Source organism: Octodon degus, unplaced genomic scaffold (assembly GCF_000260255.1).
Source record: "Octodon degus isolate 3935 unplaced genomic scaffold, OctDeg1.0 scaffold00024, whole genome shotgun sequence".
In the NCBI taxonomy this organism is placed as follows: Eukaryota; Metazoa; Chordata; class Mammalia; order Rodentia; family Octodontidae; genus Octodon; species Octodon degus.
In genome coordinates this window covers 6,111,398-6,132,120 of record NW_004524600.1, presented here as the reverse complement: position 1 = coordinate 6,132,120, position 20,723 = coordinate 6,111,398, and the positions used below count along the sequence as shown (strand labels likewise).

Below are 20,723 nucleotides of genomic sequence, written 5' to 3'. Positions count from 1 at the left end.
AGTTCGGGCATGGTGTGCAGATGTGAACTGCACAATGCAGGTGTAGAAAAGGAAACCCTGCACTGTGCAGTGGTGGGAAGGCCTGCTGGGACTTCCCCAGGTTCCACGCAGTCCCTGGGAGGGGCCCTTTTGTCCCCTGAGCTGCTAGACCCACAGAGTTAGGCTAACTGGTATGATGTTTCCACAGGACTGCAGGAGGGATTGAACAAGCACCAGGCTTTTTTTTCTCCCCTCTGAAATGCACATAACAAAGCTGAGATTTGTTTAATAAAATGTTTAATAAAATATTAATATTGGGAGGGACAGGTAACTGCTGAACATTTACCAAAATGTGGCCATTTTCCACAACACAAAACAATCAGACTGACTTATGTAACACCGATAATTGCTCTGTTGAGTACAGATGTGGAGGGGGATTCCAGGCACTGACACAGAACTCAGCTGGAGAATGCATAAGCCAGATGCTCTTGCCTGGTGGTGACCCCACGCCCTGCTAACCTTTCAGCAGCATGCCGGCCAACCCACTGCAGCCTGGAGCTTTGAGGCTTCACTTCAGTGCAGGATAAGTGTCATATCTGTCCATAAGTTGGGGTTGGAAAGAACTTTCTGCCATTGAAGCTTTGATTGTGAGCCACCGCCTGCACCAACAACGGCATCTCCCTCTGTAATGAAACAAACGGTGGTGGCAGAGGACACCGCCCTCTCAGCTCTCATAAGCGCAAGGACCTGTGAGGCATTTTTTTCACTTCCCTTCGAAAATGTCAAACACTGAGGAGAAATGCCTTCAAACAGAATTACTACTATTGACAGCATGCTGATATATTTCTTAGAACTGACCCCCATTTCCTTCCCTGTAGTGTCACAGGGTTTGGTGGCTGATTCTTTACCTAAGGAAGTCAACAGTCTTAATACCATGGCTGTGGCTAGTGGGAAAACCAGGTTTGTTCTTGGGACTTTGTTAGGAAAGAATCGTTGCTTTGGACAACATTCCTTTGATTCATGAGTCTCTTGAGGGTCATCAGGGATGCCTCCAGGGCCTGGTTGTCACCATGTGTGGGAGGCACTACCAGCAGCTGGTGGGTAGGGGTGGGACACAGAACCCCCCCAGCAGAGGGCTGCCCACACACAGTGCCAGAGGCCCCCAACCTCATGAACAACACTGAATAACAACCCTGTTTGTCCTACTCAGAGTGCAATACTTTCTCAATTGCCATCTGTTTGCATTAAGATATTTTCTTTTGGTAAAATAATCCTCTTATGATTGACAACAGAAACAAAACCAAATACTGTACCTTGCCCATGTTAAGGGCAATAACTTATTTCTCTAGCAGATCTAAATCTGATTTAAATTGTCGAAATACTTTGCTGTATTAGCGCTCCCTTGCAGAGTACACTGAGGAACTTCTGGTTTTGGTGGGCAGAGCCAGTTCAATTGCTGCTGTTACAGAAACACTTTTTTTTCTCATGGTGCCTACCCGTGCAGTAAAACAATCTCTAAGAGCATAACAAAGCTGTGATTTTCACTATTTGAGAAGCACTGGGTGACATAGCATGTATGGAAGAGCTTAGACTTACTTGAACCAAGTCTGGCTCCCCCCAGCAAGCGGTCATTCATTCCAAAAACGGCCTGGTCCCACACAGTTAATTCCAGGCTTGCCTGCCTCAGCTGAGACCTGCTTACACCATTGAACACGAAGGAGTGCTTCCACTGGGGACAAGCTTGCTTCTTCAGCACTGGGGACTTCAGACGCAGTTTTTGTTGGTCTGGCAGAGTGAGACAGCTGAAGGGAAACAGATGCTGTGACCATCACCGCCATCCATGCAGCCCCCATTCCATTACTGCTACTTGTGCTTGAGTGCAAACAAACACCAAGCGCTGCCTGCAACATACAAGACATCTGCAGCCGTGATTAGGATGGCACTGCAGGACCTGCCATGCCCCATTTGCCAGCATTTCTTTCAGAGCTGGACCTTGTGTCAGTCGGAATTCTGAGGCCACACAGTCCTCTTCGTAATCTCTTCCCCGTTACCATTTGATGGCACAGGCCCTGCCAAGGCTCAACGCACATGATCTCGTTTTCCTCTGTTCTCAGCAAAATACATTCAGAAAGGCTAACTCCGCTTGCCCAAGGCCATGCACAGCAGTGACAGAATTAGGGCACAAGTGGGTCTGTCTTGACAGGCTGTCATCTTCCCATTCTGTCAGTGATGGGATTCAGCACCTCACTGTATTACTCATGTTGTTTACTTTGGCGCTACAAACACCTACACTAAGAAAAAGTGCTGGATTCATGCATGTATCAGCTACTCCAAGACAGGTTTTAAACTAAGGAAATATTTATTAACACTGCTTTTGTGTACTTGATTTCAAAACTGACTTATTGATATAACAAGAAGTAACATGATACAAGCTTCAGGTTAAAACACTATTGCAAATCAAGCCTCAACAGGTCCAAATCCCATGAACTCCTGGAAATCGGGGTCTTTAGTAGCGGTTCTGTTGGATTTTCTTTGAAAATCTAAAATAAGATGAATTGAACATGCCTTATACTTCTTGGTAATTGCTACTCAAGATAATTGATTACCAGTATTTGGTTACTAACACTTACCCTTTAACAAATGAGTTTAAGGTACCATCTGACCGCACGGGTAAATTCTTGGCTCCCAGCACTACCAAGCAGAGTTGACCATTAAGTGACAGCTGATCTGGAAGGAAAGGAATGTCAAGCCCACTTCTGAGACTTCGGTATGCAATACCACCACCCAAGACTGTCCTAGGAGGACTGTCCCAGGAACCAAACCCCACAGAGCAGGTAGGAAAAGGGAAATCTCCTGGAAGGCTCCACTGGCCCTGCCTTCCAACTGCCCACGGTGCTGACGGGATGCAAGCATTGTCAAAGCCCCAGGGAAGCAAGAGCTGAGGAGTACAGAGGAACCCGCAGAGAAAAATATGGAAGTTTTAGTCTTACTATGGCCAGTGGTTTTGGGAGACCTGGCAGTCCCAAGCCCATTTCAGGGAGATGGGGATGACCACAGGGTGCTTGTTTCTGGCTTCCTTGTGGCCACGTAAGCTCAGTAGCAGAACTTCCTCTTTCTTCCTACTAAATAGCTGCTAAACTTACGATGGAAATGACTATTCTTGTCTCTGCCCTTAATAGTTTCTACACATTACACATTAAGTCTCCATAATATCCTCAAGGACCTGTCCTTGGCCTATGTCACCTGTTGGGCAATAGCTCTTTCCTCCAAGGCTGAACAGGTGGTCTCGTACCAGAACCCTGAGATGTTCTCTTTGCTCCTCGTGAGCTAAATTCCTCATCCAGAACATGTTCTCAGAGGTCACGAGGGTCCATGGTTTCACCAGACTGTCCAGTGCGTCATTGGGAGGAAAGCCTTAAAGCCAGTGTTCTTAGAGTGGGTAAGTAGGCACTGGAGGCCTTGCCTGCTCGACTACCCATGTCGTGGCCCCCCAAGGAACCACTCCCAGGATGCCTCCACTTCTCTTGGTGAGAGTTCCTGGGGGTGTGGGACCAGTGAGTGGACAGTCAGAAGGCAACAGTAGGAAACTTCTGCTCCTCCCTCAACCAACCTGCCCTCCAGGTTTTGGAAATAGTGACAACAGACAAATCTTTAGAGCGCAGGAAGTCACCTACCTTCTTGAGCCTCCTGGAGCTTTCTAGGCTCTGTGGGAAGGACCAGTTTGGCCCGAACAGCAAGTTCTCCATTATTCTGAGGAACACTATCTTCGTATTTCTCAGCCTATGAGCAGTGGGCAGAGGTCAAAAGCAGGACTGCCCCCTAGGACCCACTACACGCCCTGGGTTCTCAGCTCTGCTCCCACGTGCTCCCCTATAACCCCTGCACAGTCTCTTAGGCTCTCTCAGGGGGCCCTGGGATGGGCATGTCTGTGCTGATGGCTTTCCCTTCATCTGTAGTGACTCACCCTGCCACCCCCACCACCACCCCAGCATTGGAAGGAACCACCCTAGTAAACCAGAGGCTGACAGGCCCGAGGAAGTAGGCCTATGGGAATAGGACAGTCCTAAGAAAACCTGGCACTACCTATTGGAAAAAAGTAAATCAAAGCAAGCCTGCCCTACTCCCAACTAATCACTAAGACTTTCAGCTACCCTTCATGCATGTCAAGGTCTGCTGCAGGGACTGGACCCAGGCGCCCCCACCCATGCCCAAAGCCATGGTGGTTCTTCAGGCTTCGAGTACATGGTACCACCTTGTCCTGACCCACTGCAGAGGGCACCAGCCTGCCTACCACAGTGGTTTGTCTGGTCATAGTTGACTGTCAAAGTGAATGAAAAAAGGACCCATGGAATCCCATCAATCTTTCACCTGTAGGGGAGTGAGAAAAGTGTACGAGGAAGAGTCCATATGTTGGGGCAGATCCCACCAATGGAGAGAAGCAGCCCTCAGGGTAATGGCAAAAGGCCCAGGACTCCTGAGAGCCTGCCTGGACCAGCCTCTCCCTGTACTGATGCACGGTATTTGGTTCTTGAGTGGCAGTTAAAATAGAGCTGCTGCCACCCTTAGCATGTAGAAAGCAGGCACCATGCCTACAGGCACACAGTTCCATTCAGCACTAGGCAGGACCCATTATCTGGCGCCAGGAAAGGTGCTTTTTTGTTGGCACTCTGCTCCTAGTCCACTTGCCAAAGCAGGCTCTGTTGGACAACCTTGTGGTGGCCTATCTTATACCAGGTCCTGCACCAGGGGCTGGCAACAGATATTTTCCAGAGCTGACAACAGAAGAGCAGGGGACACAGAATGTACCAGGAATTTAGCCTCTGAAAAAGACTCTGCAGGGCAGGAGGGGGTCGCTCAGGCCCCACCCGGATATCACACCTTGGCTCGGAGAGGATACCAGCAGAAAGACTGTGTTGCACTGTCTTCAAAGTCCCATGTGGCCAGAGGAACAATCACTTCTCCAAGGAACACCCTTCGGGTGAGTGTGCCCAGGTGCCACACGGAGACCAGCAACTGCCGGCTCACCAGCTGGGCAGGGTCCACCTGATACTGAGATACACAGGGAAATGGTCAGTGGATGCCCAGGGCCGATCCCCAAGATTTAGCTGTAGCCAGGGACCTGTGTGGTCCCTCCAAGCTAAGCCACTTGGAGCCCGGGGCCAGCAGACCCCACTCTCCAAATACCCTATGCCTTATGGCCATCGAGTCCTCAGGCCACTCCTGTGTCTCAGAGTCACACAGGGTGAAAGTCCTTATCCAGCCCAAGGTGCCTAGAAACCAAGCTGAGAATTTGCCAAGGGGGAACTTGCATCCCGCCGACACTGCACTAGCCAGGCTTATCCAAAAATGTTAAACGTTGGGCCTTTATTTTTAAAAGATGTAATATGTTAGAGCGAGAGATGTAGCTCAGTGGTAGAATTCTCATCTAGTATAGCTGAGGCCCTGGGTTCCATCCTCAGTACTGAAAAAAAAAAAAAAAGTAAAAATCAATAAAAATGAAAATGAACATACAAAGTATGAGCTTTAGCCAGAATGTTTTCCCGAGTACACACAATGGCATGCTGGGCCTGAGTTGGCACTTTGGCATTAAACTGTCCCTCACAGCATAGACAAAAATGACAGAAAAATCCCCTTCCCCTCCCAAGGGCATTTTCCTGCCCCCAGGAGACCACAGGCCAGAGGCCCCTGAGTGTTGGAGACACACAGCCCTTCTTGAGGGCCGGCCCACAGCTGGCCAGCTTCACCTCAGCTGCTCAGGGCCATGTTTTAAAACCCAACAGTTGAATTTTCTTAATAATGAACATAAGTCACAGGGTACTGAACTCTCATTTTGTAGCTAGATCTTAGATACATGCTGATCTTTATCTTTCACAAGCATCCTGTGAGGTCAATATTTTTAGTCACCATTTTGCCTTGAAAACACAGAAGCTTACAAATGCACTATCTGCTGCTGCTTGGAGGCTATGACTGGCAGGCCAGCATTGTTAACTGCTGTGTTTGTCATCTGCTGAGCTCTCCCTGCTGGCCTTTGTCCTGTGCCGACTCCACCCAAGGTCTGCTGGGGTTTGCATCTTGACCCCTGGGGACACTCCCGCATGTCCTGAGGTGAAGACAAGCACAGTCACATAAAGCAGAGGAGTGTTTAGTTTGCTTGTGTCTCATATCCTCTCCTGCATCTGTTGCTCCAGGTCCCTAGCAAGGTGATAACTTCTCTCCATCTCGAAAGGGAAGGAGAGGGCAGCAGGTACCATCCCAGGCCTGTTGCCTCACCCTTTTCTTCTGCAGGTCTTGCTGTGACCACAGGTCAGGAGTTCTGAGCCACATTCCCTCTGCAAGACCCCTGGATGGTTTTACAGCTCTTCCCTCCACTCCCTGGTCCATTTCTGAGTCTCCCTGGAAGCGCTAAGCTACCCTGTTTCTCCCCATGACATCCATGTCCAGTCAGGCACGCCCAGACCACTGTGTCTGCTGCTGTCTGAGAAGTGAGGCTGTCCCAGGAAGTGTGTGAGGCCACAGGCAGGGCCGCCCGCCACGTCGTCCTCCTGGGGCCAGCGCCCTGATGTCCACTGTGCTGGCTCTCACCCGGCAGCCCCTTGCTGACTTCCCTGTGACGCTCACACTTCTTGGGTCTGCACCAACTGGTCACCCCTAGCCGACAAATAGGCCTGCTCTGTTTTGTTATGTCAAGGAAGACTCACTTTTCGCTGTTATGTGAGCCCCAAGCCTGCACTACCCCCACCCCACCCCCTGTCTGGTACAGAAGGTGCTGCAGAGAACTTTACATACCTGCTGCCTCAGTTCACCCTCCCAGGCTCATTCCAAGGGCCCCCAGGGGTGTTGGGGGTGCACTGGAGTCCAGAGGTCCCCAAGGGAGCACAGTGCCCAGAACACTTGGGGGCTGCATGTCTGGACGCTCATATTTCATGAACGCTTTTCTCAAAACTGGCCAGGGGCAGGTCACGGCCTAGCCCATCTTCCCCTGATGGCCTCCCTAGGGCTGTGCAAACCTCCTGAGTGCCAAACCAAAAGGTGTTTTGAAATACTGGTTTCTATAAACCTTTTTTGTTTTCCTCTGGTACTGAGGACTCGACCCAGGGTTTTGTGCATGCTAAGCAAGCACTCTATCATTGAGCTACATCTCTAGCAGTTGGTTTTGTTTCTGTGCCAGGATCTCACTAAATTGGCTTACATGAATTTCTTTAAGAATTAAAAAAAGCCAGACATGGTGGTACATGCTTGTAATCCCAGCACTCTGGGAGACTGAGGCAGGAGGATCAAATCTCTAAGCCCAGACCGAGCAATTTAGCAAAATGATGAGATCCTGTCTCAAAACAAATGGGGAGAGACAGACAGACAGACAGAAGACACAGACAGACCGACAGACAGACAGACAGACACACAGATAGAGACACAGAGACAGAGACAGAGAGACAGACAGAGACAGACAGACAGACAGAGACAAGGAGAAGGAAGGAAAGACGGAGTGAGGGAGAGAAATGTAGCTCAATGTGAAGACCTTGAAGTCAATCCTTAGTGTAGCTGAAAAAAGCAATATATATATATATATGAATATATGAATGGCCCCATAAAGTGAGTGTAATTGTGTAATTATTAGGTATTACAAACATACCAAAAGATAAGTCTGACCTGTGTTGGGATGTTTTGAATTTAGATTTACTTTTTTTTTTTTTTTTTTTGTGGTACCAGGAATTGAACTCAGGACCTTGCACTTGCCAGGTAAGCACTTATTCCACTGAGCTACCTCCCTAGCCCTGGTTTGAATTTAGGTTAGAGACATAATTCAAATGTAATTTCTCAGAATTACACAATTCTTCCCAGGAGACTTGATAAAACCCACGGATAAAAATAATTTTAAATGATTGCTTTGAGATTCTATGCACAATTTAGATAAAGTAGGTTTAAGAAACTGAACTATATAATTAAATATTTATCCAAAACAACCCTCCTTTCTAAAACTTCTAACACAAAAGTGCCTTTCTAAATATATGATGAGTAACTTTTGAAAATCAACTTAAAATGTGTGTTGTCACAACTGGAGTTTTCCAGACTCTTCCAGCAGGTACAAGCAGCACAGGCCAGGCTGCAGCAAGCGACTGTCTGTGGCCCAGCTGGGCTAGGTCGGTGGCATCCCAGCATGCAGTGGGGCTTGTGGGAACAAGGCATCTCAGGCCCCACCCACACCCACTGAGTCAGAATCTGCAACTTCTAAAATCTCCCAGGGGATTCCTACACAGATGCAGATGAAACTCGAGCAGCGCCGCCCATCCATCCTGGCTTCAAGCTAAGAACTTCTAAGACTCTACATTGCGGTTTCCCTGTTGGAAAAGGAGGATTCTAATGTCTCCCCCAGTAGGGATATAAAGCACTTGGCCCAGCAGGGGCCCAGGAAACAATGGCTATTATTATTTAATGAACTCTGAGCTCCGTGCCAGCCGCCCAGATGGCCCCTGGCTGGCAGTTCACAGACACCCTTATTTGCCAAGGAAGACAAACAAAGCCCTCTCCTATCCCCAGCCAGCATGAGATGGTGGGATTTCTGGACTGCCCAGTTCCGACGGGGGCACCCCCCAACCCTGGCTGCCCTTCTGGCTGCAGCTCCCAACGCTGCCCTCCCCCTGCCAGGCCGTACTCTGCTTCTTCAACCCAACCCAGAGCGTGAGGCCCCAGCTCCATTTTGAACCAGAATCTCACTTCTCAGCATCAAAGCAAGTTTTAAAAAGCAAACAATTCCTTTATGACTTTGTTCATAAGACGACTCTTCCATAAAAAATGAAGAAACCTGGATTTTTCACGTATTACAATAAAGCAGCACTTCTACAAAGACAGTGACTCATCCACTTTGTTTTCAGGGGCCCTTGTTTGAGCATGCCTCTGTGATATTCATACAAATGCAACAAGACAAATCAGTGTTTTAAATCACTCTGCACCTAGTTGTCAGCCTGAGCCACCGAGGCAGCCAGGTTCTTGCCTCCCCATTTTCTTAGAAATTATTAATCAAAAGCCATTTGCAAGTCCAGCAGACTAAGCATTTTTCCTGTACAAAGACTGCAATCTATTTTCTGCCAATTTGCCACTGATTGACAGAGCCACAAAGAAATGTATTAAGCCGGTGCTCTTACATTTAACCGACTCAAGAGTTTGAAAATACCACCTGTTGGACTCTGACCAGGACATCTAGCCCAGGACGGGAAGGGCTCAGTGCATGAATATTTGTCCAGCAAGTACCTTCAAGGTCTCCTGAAAGGTTGGGTCCAGAGTGTTCTTCTGGACTCCAGTCTTGCGCTTCCCCTGGGAGGACTTGTCAGGCAGCAGGTAGGTCTTTACATACCTGTAGTCAAATGCAGCAAGACAAAGTGCTAGCTCAGCTGGAGGCCAACAACCCCAAGGGTTACAGGGGTACAAGTTACACATCAGCATGTTCTTTACACTGCTTCCCTCTAGATCTTTTTTTTTTTTTTTTGCAGAACTGGAGATTGAACTCAGGCCCTTGCGCTTGCCAGGGAAGTGCTTATTCTACTGAGCCATCTCCCCGGCCCTCCCTCTAGATCCTGAAGTGATAGCAAAAGCTTCGTGACCAAGACTGACATGTGCAATATTAGTGCTGGGTGTACAGTTTCTGACTCACAGGACTTGGCCAATGATGGCCATGTGATCCTTCTAGAATATTCCTGGGGAAGGAGAGGTGAAGCGTTCCCTGCCTTGCTCCTACCCTAACCCTGGAATCTGTGTCCCCTTCTCTGCCACTTGATAAGCATCACAGAATCAGATTCTTGAGCCTGAACAAGGGAGCCATGATCCACTTGTCCCTGTCCCACAAGAATGAAGAGGAAATGGAAAGCTCAGGATTTGCACTTTACTTTTACATGAAACTTCAAAGACTGTACTCTTCCCTGCTGAGGATCCTATTTTTGAACTTTTATATAAATAAAACTGCTCATATACAGTTTTCTTTTTTTTTGCAGAACCGGGAATTGAACTCAGGCCCTTGAGCTTGCCAGGCAACCCTTATTCTACTGAGCTATCTCCCTGGCCCCTTCATATACAGTTTTCTGTAACTTGCTTTTTTCACCCAATGTTTGAGATTCGTATCACTACGTGCAGCATAACTCATTTATATTCCTTTGTATAGCTCCACTGTCCAAGCCTACCATGAATCCCCTACCCTCCTGAGGAGCCTCTGTCTTATGTCATACTCTTTGCTATTCTATTATAAATAATTCCGCCACAAACATTACCCTTATTCCTGGTGCACCTATGCAAGGCACAAATGACAGGGTATATATCTCTTTCTTTCCTCTCTCTTCTCTCTTCTCTTCCTCTCTCTCTCTCTCTCTCTCTCTCTCTCTCTCTCTCTCTCTCTCTCTCTGCCCCCCCGCCAGCTCAGCCCACCCTGGGTGCATGGCTGGCGCGGCATGTAATGCCAGGGATCAAATCATGGTCCCTGCTGCTTGCTTAACCAGGCACTTTAGGCCGCCAAGCTATCTCGCTGGCCCCCACTCCTTTTGTGTGTGTGTGTGTGTGTGTGTGTGTGTGTGTGTGTGTGTGTGTAGGGGATCTCAGGGGCAGCAGTTTAAACCCAGGGCCTTGTGCATGGTAGGCAAATGCTCTACCTTTGAGCTATACCTACAGGTACCTCAGGAATTTTTAATAATCTTTGTTCCAGAAATGGCCCCTTATATCTCATCATTTAAAGAGGTGCTATCACATAGAATTGTTTATAATGGTATCTTCAACTTTACTAGATAATGCCAAATCAGTAACTTACTCCCTTTAAAAATAACATAGGACCATTCATGTTTTCTTTTTTCTTTTTTTGCAGAACCGGGGATTGAACTCAGGCCCTTACGTTTGCCAGGGAAGCGCTTATTCCACTGAGCCATCTCCCCGGCCCCTCCATTCATGTTTCCTATTTCATCTCAGGTCAAACTTTGGTAACACATATAAGATATGTTATCTATTTCATCTAAGTTATTACACTTATTTACATAAAGGTTTACATAATAGCCTATTATTCTTTAATGTCTAGTAAGTTTTTCCACAACATCTCTTCTTTCTTTCTTTCTTTCTTTCTTTCTTTCTTTCTTTCTTTCTTTCTTTTTTTCTTTCTTTCTTTTTTCAGTACTAGAGGTCGAACTCGGGACCTTGCACTTTCCAGGCAGGCACTTGTGCCACTGAGCTATATCCCCCGCTCTTCTTCTTTCATTTTTGATGTGAGTATTTCCATATTTTATCTTGATAATTTTAGCAGAGTTTATAACGTTATGTACCTTTTGAAATTTGGGTTAATCAGTTTATCTGCCTAGTTTCTTACCTCACTCATGGCTTATCTTTACTATTGCCATCATTCTGTAGGACTAACGTGCTCTTCTTTTCCTGGCTTTCAAGGTGGAGGCTTAAATGGCTGATGTTTAACCTGTAAGTACGAATGCTGCTTTAACTGAGCCCCTCAAATTTTGAGATGAAAAAGTGACCATTTCTGGAACAAAAATTATTTCAGATTCCCTCAGGTACCTGTATATGGCATAAGTAGATGAATAATAAAACTTAAAACCAAAAAGGAGATTATTATGGAGAACCATACAGTGTAATTTTTTTGTGGGGGGGGGGGCATTGCAAGACTGCTGAGAAGTGCCAGAGCAGAAAAATCTGCTGAACCAGCAGCCAGGTCCTCTCCCCGCCATCACCCCACAGCACAATTAACAGAGCACTCAGAGTTTTCCATGTAGGAAAGAAAGGGGGAAAGTAAGGCTCTTGCATTAGAATGGAAAATCCACTCCAATTCTAATGGGAAAGGTTCTGAAGTAAACACATATACGTTTGAAGAAAATAGAGAAGGTTGTATTCATAATCTTCATTTGGCATGGGGATTCTACACCACAAAAATGCAATGCAGAACTTTTGGTTTTGGTATTTTTGTTTTTGGTGCTAGGGGTTGACCTCAGCGACTTGTGCATGCTAAGCATGTGCTCTACCACTGAGCTACACCCTCAGCCCCAAAAAGCAGAGATTGTAAAGGAAGATTATCATAAATTCGATATTATTAGTTTCTCTGCAAGCAAAGCCATTGCAAATAAATTAGAAAATAAGGAATAGCTAGGTAAGATATGTAACATACATACAATCATAAAGAACTTTGAAAAACAGAATTTTTTTTTTATTTAAGTACAGGGTCTACAAGGTCTCACTACACAGATTGAACTCATAGTGATCCTCCTGTTTTCAGCCTCCGGAGGGCTGGGATTATAGGTGTGCATCACCATGCCCAGTCTCAGCACACACTGGGGCTGGGGTCGGCATGGCACACCAGGGGATTGAACCCTGGTCTCTGTGTCTGCAGGCACTTTAACCTGCTGAGCTATCTTGCTGGCCCTAAAAAGCCAGGTGTGGCTTTAAATATAATCCACAGCTGAGATAGGGTACTCACTGTGAGTTCAAGGCCAGCCTGAACTACATAGTGAGATCCTGTCAAAACAAAACAATAGATTAAAAAAAAAATATCTATGGGCTGCAGATGTAGCTCAGTGGTAGTAGGCACCCTCAGCTCAATTTCCAGTATTACATACACACACAAAATTTCCCTGTAAATAAGAAAATTGACAAACCAATAGTAAAATGGACCAAAAATACGAACAGAAAGAGAAATCTAAGCAGCTAAAGCACACACATAAAGAGTTGATCATCCTTGCTAATAATCAGGGAGATGCACATTTAAATGATGGTCATTCATCATTCCATATCAGCGGGAAAAAATTTAATGTATATATGAATTGTGTGAAGCGAGATTTCAATTTTGTTTTTCCTGTATGGAAAGCCAAATTTCCAACACCATTTATGAAATCCTCTTTTACCCCCGCACTGATTTGTAAAAGCCCCTACCACAGACTGAATGCTTTTGTCCCTCTAAAATTTATATGACCCCCCCACCCCACCCCCAGTGTGATGGTCTTGGAAGTGAGGCCTTTGGGAAGTTAGAGGACAGCCCGCATGAGTGGAATTAGCGCCCTTATGAAAAAGATCTCAGAGAGCAGCCGGGCTCCCAACCGCCGTGTGGTGGCGGAAGCAGGCGGCCAGCTGTGAAGCAAGAAACTGGCCCTCACAGAAGCGGGAGAAAGGGACTTCTACTGCGTTGCTTACGAACCACCAAGTGTAGAGCTCGCTTCGGAGGCACCTATACCAAGCCACCCACTGTAGTCTGCTTCTACAGCAACCTAAATGGTCTAAAACACACCCTGATCATATAAGAGCTCCCATACATTCTAAGGTCTGTAGCTGGACCTTGTTTGTTTGTTTTTTTTTAAGGGAAGGGTCTACAGGGTGTTCAAGGTCTCACGACTAGATTGGACTTGTAGTGATCCGCCTGGTTACAGCCTCCCAAGACCTGAGATTACAGGGCACGTACTTTTATAGGCACATGCCACCGTGCCCAGTCTCAGTGTTTCAGCATGTCCTGGGGGCAGGGCCAGCACAGCAGGCCTGGAGATCAAACCCCTGGCCCCTGAGCCTGTTTGCAAGTGCTTTAATCCGCTGAGCTATTTGGCCAGCCCTGTAGCTGGACCTTTTGATTTTTGTCCTTTTAACCCACTTGCCTATCCTTGCATTGATAACATTATTCAAATTACTACAGCTTTCTAAATAATTGTTGAAGTAAATCTTTTCTATTTTTTCATTCTTTTTTATAATTGTCTTGGTCATTTTTTGAATTTTGCACTTCCATATAAATTTTGAAATCAGTACATCTACCATTTTATGCAAGGTTTTTAAAAAACCCACAAGGCTGGGGAGTTAGCTCAGTGGTCTAAGTGCCTGCCTGGTAAGTACAAGGACCTGGGTTCGATCCCCAGTACCACATGCTGTGCCAGCCCCAGAACCCCAAGCATGCTATGTTCCTCTGGGAAACCAGGCGTGGTAATGCATGTCTGTAATCCCAGTGCTGGGGAGGCTGACACAGGAGGATCACTACCAGTCTGAGCTGAGCAGCGAGATTGTGTACCAAATAAATAAAATAAATTTTTAAAAACTCACGGATTACACTTTTTCTTCTTTTCTTCTCCATAGGCAAGGTTCTTACAGGTTTTGATGAGTATTTCTAAACAATGAGTTTTGAAGCAATAACGAATGGCAAATTCTATTTCTCCAGTGACATTAGCGTTGTCAAAATTACCCATCTCTGTGCAAGTGCTGTTAATGCTAATTATACTTCCCTGAAATCAAGAATGACAGATATAATAAATTGTTTCACAGTTAATAATTTTTACAAGTATGACTTCAAGATATCAAATAAATCATAATCCACCAAGAGCATGCATCCTGACTCACATTAAATTAATAAACACCAGCTTGTACTTTGCCAAGATAATTGCATCCTCAGAAATGAGGAATCCTCAGAAAGCCCAGTATTGCCAGACACAGTCTTTGTCTAACAATAAAGTTTCTGAAATGCCATTCTTTAGCATGGATCCTTTCGGTGAAGTGGATTATCTCCAAAGCAGTTCTGCGGGATGACTCTCAGTAGTGAATAGTATTCAAGACAGGACAGCAGAGTACAAAGTAAGTGTCTGAGAGTGGGAATCAGACGGATTCAAATGCTGGCTCTGTAATCCACTAGCAGTGTCAAAATCTAGCTGGGGGTAATCACCCCGGTCTCATAGGGTTTTGGTATAGACTAATGGACGGAGGTAGTGCAGTCAGAGGTAATGACCAATTTTGCTTATATCGGTATGGGCACCTAAGAAATACTACTATCATAAATCAAGGCACTCTAAGCTCAGATGATAGAGGTAAGGGTGCCTGGGACTAAAAGATGAAATAATTTCACTATTAAGTTTGCTTAAACATTGCCATCATTTGCATATGACCAGCCTCAATGCTGACCTCATAGAAAAAGAGAAGCCTAACTTACTTCTTCCAGTTCTTCCACATTATAAACCACCAGCAAAGGTTCAGGGTAGAGACTCAGAATCCCTAGAGAGAGTTTTTTTTTTTAATCCAACTGAGATGTGGAGATAGCTTGGCGGTCTAAGCACCTGCCTGGCAAGAGCAAGGACCCGGGTTTGATCCCCTGTACCACATGCTGAGCCAGTGGACACGCCAGTAATGCCAGTGCTGGGGAGGCTGAGACAGGAGGATCACTATGAGTCCAAGATGCATAGCAAGACCCTACTCCAAATAAAATAATTTTTTTTTTTAGAAAAAGAATCATTTAAAAAAACAAACCAATAACTCCTCAGAGGAACTGTATCTGAGTAATCAATGCCAAGCATATACCCAGCTTTGCCACACCTGGTTGCTGGCTTTGAAAAGTGTCATCTTCCAATACTACATGACTGCTGCATGGAAAAAAACTTTAAAACTGCACTCAAGACCACATGGGATGGTCAGGCAGCATGAATGAATGAGGTACAGAAAGTGAAGACTGGAAAGAATGGGTAGAGGAGGCTGGTGAAAGAAGTGAGCTACACAGAACAAGGTGGATGAATGGCGGAGCTGAAGAATTCTGCTCAGACAGTATTCTTCTTAGGACTTCACTTTAGCTTTTGTAAGTTCTATGCTAACTTTTGTGCCAAGAACAATGAGTAAGCTGAATGAGTTAAACAGTTAAACTGTTCTGTCACAGTGTGGAGCTCCCAAGACAGCCCGGACATAAGGGTTCAAGAAACTAGAGAGAGGAAAGAAGCCCTCTGGGGTGACCCTGCTGCTCTGTGCTGCTTTTCCCTCTGAGGCTTTTGTGTATGTGCAAGAGCACAAGGCTGCAGAATTGAGGAGACATGCAATGTAAGAGCTGAGAGACTCAGAAGCTGAGCACAGTGTCTAGCAGTGGGGCAGGGACCAAGGCCAGGGCAGCATGCAGAACTCAGGAAACTAAGCTCCCAGAGAAAAGGGCCTCTGGTTGGAAAGCAATACTAGATGCTGCCTTTCCATTTTGTTGAATTGGAACTTGTAGCTGAGACACTGAGAAGCTCAGGAGTAAATACCACCATGAAAGAAAAAAGTCCTGCCTTACCACAGAATAGGGGTTGGAGAATGTCTAGACTTTCAGAAGAGATCCCTCAAATATTTTCCTACCAGAAGTAAGAGTCAATGAGATGAGGCCAATGGCCTAACAAACAGTAAAGTCTAGTTCCACAGGAGCTCAATCCCAGACTGGGTAAAGACCATCTGTCTTTACTCTTACTGCTCCTTCAAAACACTAGTAAACTCTGTAAAGGAATTTTCTAAGTCTCAATTTATCCCAAATTTTATACATACTGTCCAACGTTCAATCAAAACTTACCAGGTATATCAGGACCTAAAGGCGGCCTATCTGTATTTCCTTGGTCCTGAGAAACGTCCTGGGATATAGCACTTGAAATGCGTAAGCCAGGAGAGTTAAGGGTAAGCTAGGACGGTTGCTCATACAGGAACAAGTAACTCAAAATATGGAAGAAAACAACAAAAACCCACAGCTGATCAGATATTGGCACTGTAAGATGTAAACTTGAAAATAAGAGTGATTAATAAAGTCAAGAAAGGAATAAGCGCTTCCCTGGCAAGCGCAAGGGCCTGAGTTCAATCCCCAGTTCTGCCAAAATAAAAAAAGAAAAGAAAAGAAAAAAGAAAACAGATCACATGATAAGAGATTTTTTTCAAGAACCAGAATTGATAGGAAAAGAGCCAAATGAAAATTAGAGAAATAACTCAAACAAAATAAAATATAAAGAACTCAAATATAAAGAACTAAAAAAAAAAAAAAATCAGACACCCCAAATTTAAAGACCCAATCCAAAAATGGGCATCTGAGATGACTACATACTTCTCAGATGAAGTATACAAACAATAGAAAATATTTTTAAACTGTTTAACATTACTGGCCATTTGAGATAAGCATATTTCAAAAAACTAGACCTAAAAAATAGGGTTTCAGAAGTTAAAGAATTCTACAAGTTAACTTAAAATCAGACATAGCTATAAGGAGAACTGGTACACTGGAGGATGGCTCAGCAAAAAATATCTAGAGAGGAACATAGAGGAAAAGAAGAAAATAAAAGTACTGAGATACTGGACATAATGAAAATGTAGAGCATCTACTCAGAGCTTCACAAAGAAAAATAAGGCAGAAAGTATTTCCACCGATAATGGGTAAGAAATTGTTAAGACTGAAAGAGACAATAAACCACAGATTCAAGAGCAACAAATAATTTTTAAATAAAACTACCCATTGGTACATAATAATAAAATTGCTGAGAAGACAAGAATGTTTTTAATTTTGCTTTTGTTTAACTAGAGATTGAACTCAGGGCTTTCACGCTAAGCTGCATCCACAGCCATTTTTGTTTTAAATAGAATCTCACTAAGTTATTAAATTGCACAGGCTGGGCTCAAACTTGTAAACCTCTTGTTTAGGCCTTTCAGAGGCCAACTAAGTGGGAACTCAGAGCAACTGCAGACTGGCTCCATTACCAGCTCCCTGTGTCAGGGTGACACGGAACTGAATTCAACTGGCAGGAGATCCATGAGCTGAGTTCAGGCCATCAGGAGTTGCATGGAGTATTGCAGGCTGAACAAATCAGGTTCCAGCCTCACAGCCAGAAACCAGCCTGGACTTCAGTCGAACTAAAGGCACAGGCCGCTGTGATTATTGAGTAATCCAAAGTAAATCTATAGCTGATTTTCTGAGATTAATCAACATGGATCTGGGGTCTGCCTGCTCCCTTTGTCTACCAGTGACAGCAGAGACATGTCCTGAAATGGATATTTTCTTCTTTAGTTTTTTTTTCTTTTTGTATGAATAGAACATTGTTTCTAATTTTCGTATCATTGCTGTTCTGCTCTGTTCTTGTTTTATTTCTACCTTTTCTCTTTCTCTCTTGTCTTCTTTACCAGTTTACATAATTTTTTCTTTACCCTCCAGGCTTTTTTTTGTGTGTGTGGCTGGCTCAGCCAGCCCAGGGGACAGGGCTGGCATGGCATGTAGTGTTGGGGATTGAACCACAGCCTTTGAGTTTGCACAAGCTTGCCTAATCAGGTGCTTTAGACCACTGAGCTATCTTGCTGGCCCCACTGCAGCCTTGATTCTAATCTCCCTCTTCTTGTATTTCTCTATTCCCCTCCCTAAATCTCTCTTAAATTTTCTCCCAAGGGTAAAATTGCCATGTTGAGGTCATACTTACTATATATTACTTTCTGATTTGTTTTAGATTTTGTTACATAACCACAAATATAGTTCATATAATTAAAGGTGGCAAATTAATAGTCATCACAGTTTGCCATTCTCTAGGCTGTGTTTGACACCGTTGTTATTGCTGATTGTACTACTTTAGCTAAGGTGACATAAATGTTCTAATCAGTTGTTCTTGGTATTCCATAATATAGGCCAGTGCTAAAAAACTAGGAGCCAGGCTAAACAGGCAGCAGCTTCTCCTCCCCAATAAATAGAGACAGGATCTTGCAACAGACTCAAAACCCATAAGCCAGCTACAACTGGAAGATAGTGTTGTGATACAGTCCTTTTTTAAGGGTTCTAAAACCAGCAAGAAAGCTTTCTGCTATAACAATTATAAGCATCAAGCCAGGAATCAAACTAGATAGAAAGAAATGAGAAGACATTTAAGCAAGATTCAACCCCAGACTTTCAGCTCATGAAAGGCAAACCCAGGGAGCAGTGACGTGGAACAATCTGAAAGCTATTCATCTAGACTCCCTAAAGTGGTAGTAACAAAGTGGATGAACGACGCTATACAAAAACAAATCAAATCAGAAATAATTTCTCAGGGCCAGCCAGATAGCTCAGCAGATTAAAGTGCCTGCTTGGGCAGACACAGGGACCTGGGTTTGATCCCCCAGGATGCAACGAGACAGTGATTGAGACTGGGCGTGGTGGTGCATGCCTGTAATCCCAGTGCTTGGGAGGCTGAAAACAGGAGGACCACTATGAGTTTGAGCTTAGTGAGACCCTGTACCAAATACATTAAAAAAAATTTTTTAAAAGAATTTCTGAGATAACTACAGAGATGGTGACTATAATGAAAGACATGATTAGTGACTCTAGAGCAGGTATGATTTAAAAAATAGAGGCATTTAGGAAAAGGGTAGAAACCATGAATGCAAAACACGGGAAAGAAATGGAATCTATGAAACAGATTCTAACAGCTATCCAGGAGATTAAAAATTCTATTGAAAGTATATACAGCATAATGAGCCAATGTGAGGACAGAGCATCAAATATAGAAGATAGGACTGTGTTGAGCAATCCTGAAAAGAAAGAGTTCTTTTAAAAAGCAAGGGACCATGAGAAATCAATTCAGCAGCTGCTAGATGATGCAGAAAAGAATATCATAAGATTGATTAGAGTCAATGAAAAAGGAGGAGATAGGAAAAATGACATGAAAAACCTGTTCACAGAAGAAAAGACATAAACATTCCAAGTATAGACAAATAATTTGACATCACAGTAAGTGAAGCATACAGAACTCCAATTAGTCATGATAAAAAAATTCACAAAAGCATACAGTAGTCAAGATTCCAAAAATTCAACACAAGAACAGAATATTAAAAGGTATTAGAAAGAATAAACAAATCACATATGAAGGAAAGCTAATCAGAATCACAGCAGACTTATCAACACAAACTTCAAGTCAAGGAGAGCCTGGAGTAAAATATTTCAAGACCTAAAAGAAAGCAAACTCCAACCCAGATTGATGTACCACACAAAATTATCTTTCAAGATTGAGGAAGAGGGGGCCAGGGAGAAAGCTCAGTGGAATAAGCACTTGCCTGGCAAGTGCAAGGGCCCAAGTTCAATCCCTGGTTCCACTTAAAAAAAAAAAAAAAAAAGATTGAGGAAGAAATAAGACACTTCCATAACAAAGAACACCCAAAGAAATTCATGCCCACTAAACTAGCACTATAAAATGTTCTGAAGGAGCGAATGAGTGAGACAACCGGGGCTGCAGAATCCTGAATAGACCCAGAGCACAGACCTGGCAAGTGAGAGAGACAATCTGGGGCCCGCCGGATCCTGAATAGATCCAGAGCACAGGCCTGGCCACCCCGGGCCCGCAGATCTTCATTCAACAAAGAGTGCAGGCCCAGTGAGGAACCCTTCAGCAGAACTCCCTGCAAAGAGACTAGAGGCAAGACCCACCCAGCTGATTCAGGAGCAGAACATCTTGCCAGAGAGATACAAAGGGTTCAACTCTAACGCCTGCAGCAGAAAGAAGTGGAGCACAGCAGCCAGATCCAAGCAACACCCACCTGGAGGAATCCGAACTTCGTAGATCCGGACCTGGTACTAAGGTAATAACTCTACACCAAAGGTCAGAAGACTCTACACCAAAGGTCAGAGAACAGTGATATACAAAATGAAAAAGAGAAGGAACAAAATGCAGTCTCAGGCCCCGAGTCCACCCGGTGCAATTGCAGAAGACACTAGCATAGAGGAAACTGGAAATCACATGCCAGATATTTCTGAAATACTAGCAGTGGAAGTAAAGAAATAACTGCACAAAGGTATAGAAGAAATCAGATCGGAAATAATTTCTGATCTAAAAAATGTAGTGATAACTATAATCAAAGAAGTACTAAGTGCTTCTAAAGAATACACTGATAAAAAAATACAGCAGAATATAAAAATGATGGAATGCTTGAATAAGCAATTTAGGAAAGAAATAGAATCTATGAAACAGGTTCAAAGTGATATACAGGAAATTAAAACCTCAATCACAAGCTGGCAAAACCGTTTGAGGGAA

At 44.5% G+C, this 20,723-nt stretch overlaps 1 protein-coding gene across 10 annotated transcripts in view; it reads right to left on the bottom strand.

The window, feature by feature from the left end:
- Positions 1 to 299: 299 nt before the first annotated feature.
- Sytl3 (synaptotagmin like 3) overlaps positions 300 to 20,723 on the bottom strand; it is a 116,846-nt gene continuing 96,422 nt past the window's right edge. For all 10 annotated transcript variants that reach the window (XM_023712241.1, XM_023712244.1, XM_004628514.2 and 7 more), the window contains 7 exons: positions 14,023 to 14,201; positions 9,226 to 9,328; positions 4,858 to 5,028; positions 3,654 to 3,759; positions 2,610 to 2,706; positions 1,576 to 1,781; positions 300 to 662 (listed from right to left, as the gene is read on the bottom strand). In XM_023712241.1, coding sequence (XP_023568009.1) covers positions 553 to 662; positions 1,576 to 1,781; positions 2,610 to 2,706; positions 3,654 to 3,759; positions 4,858 to 5,028; positions 9,226 to 9,328; positions 14,023 to 14,201 — 972 coding nt within the window. In that variant the 3' untranslated portion in view covers positions 300 to 552. The remainder of the gene's footprint in view (positions 663 to 1,575; positions 1,782 to 2,609; positions 2,707 to 3,653; positions 3,760 to 4,857; positions 5,029 to 9,225; positions 9,329 to 14,022; positions 14,202 to 20,723) is intronic.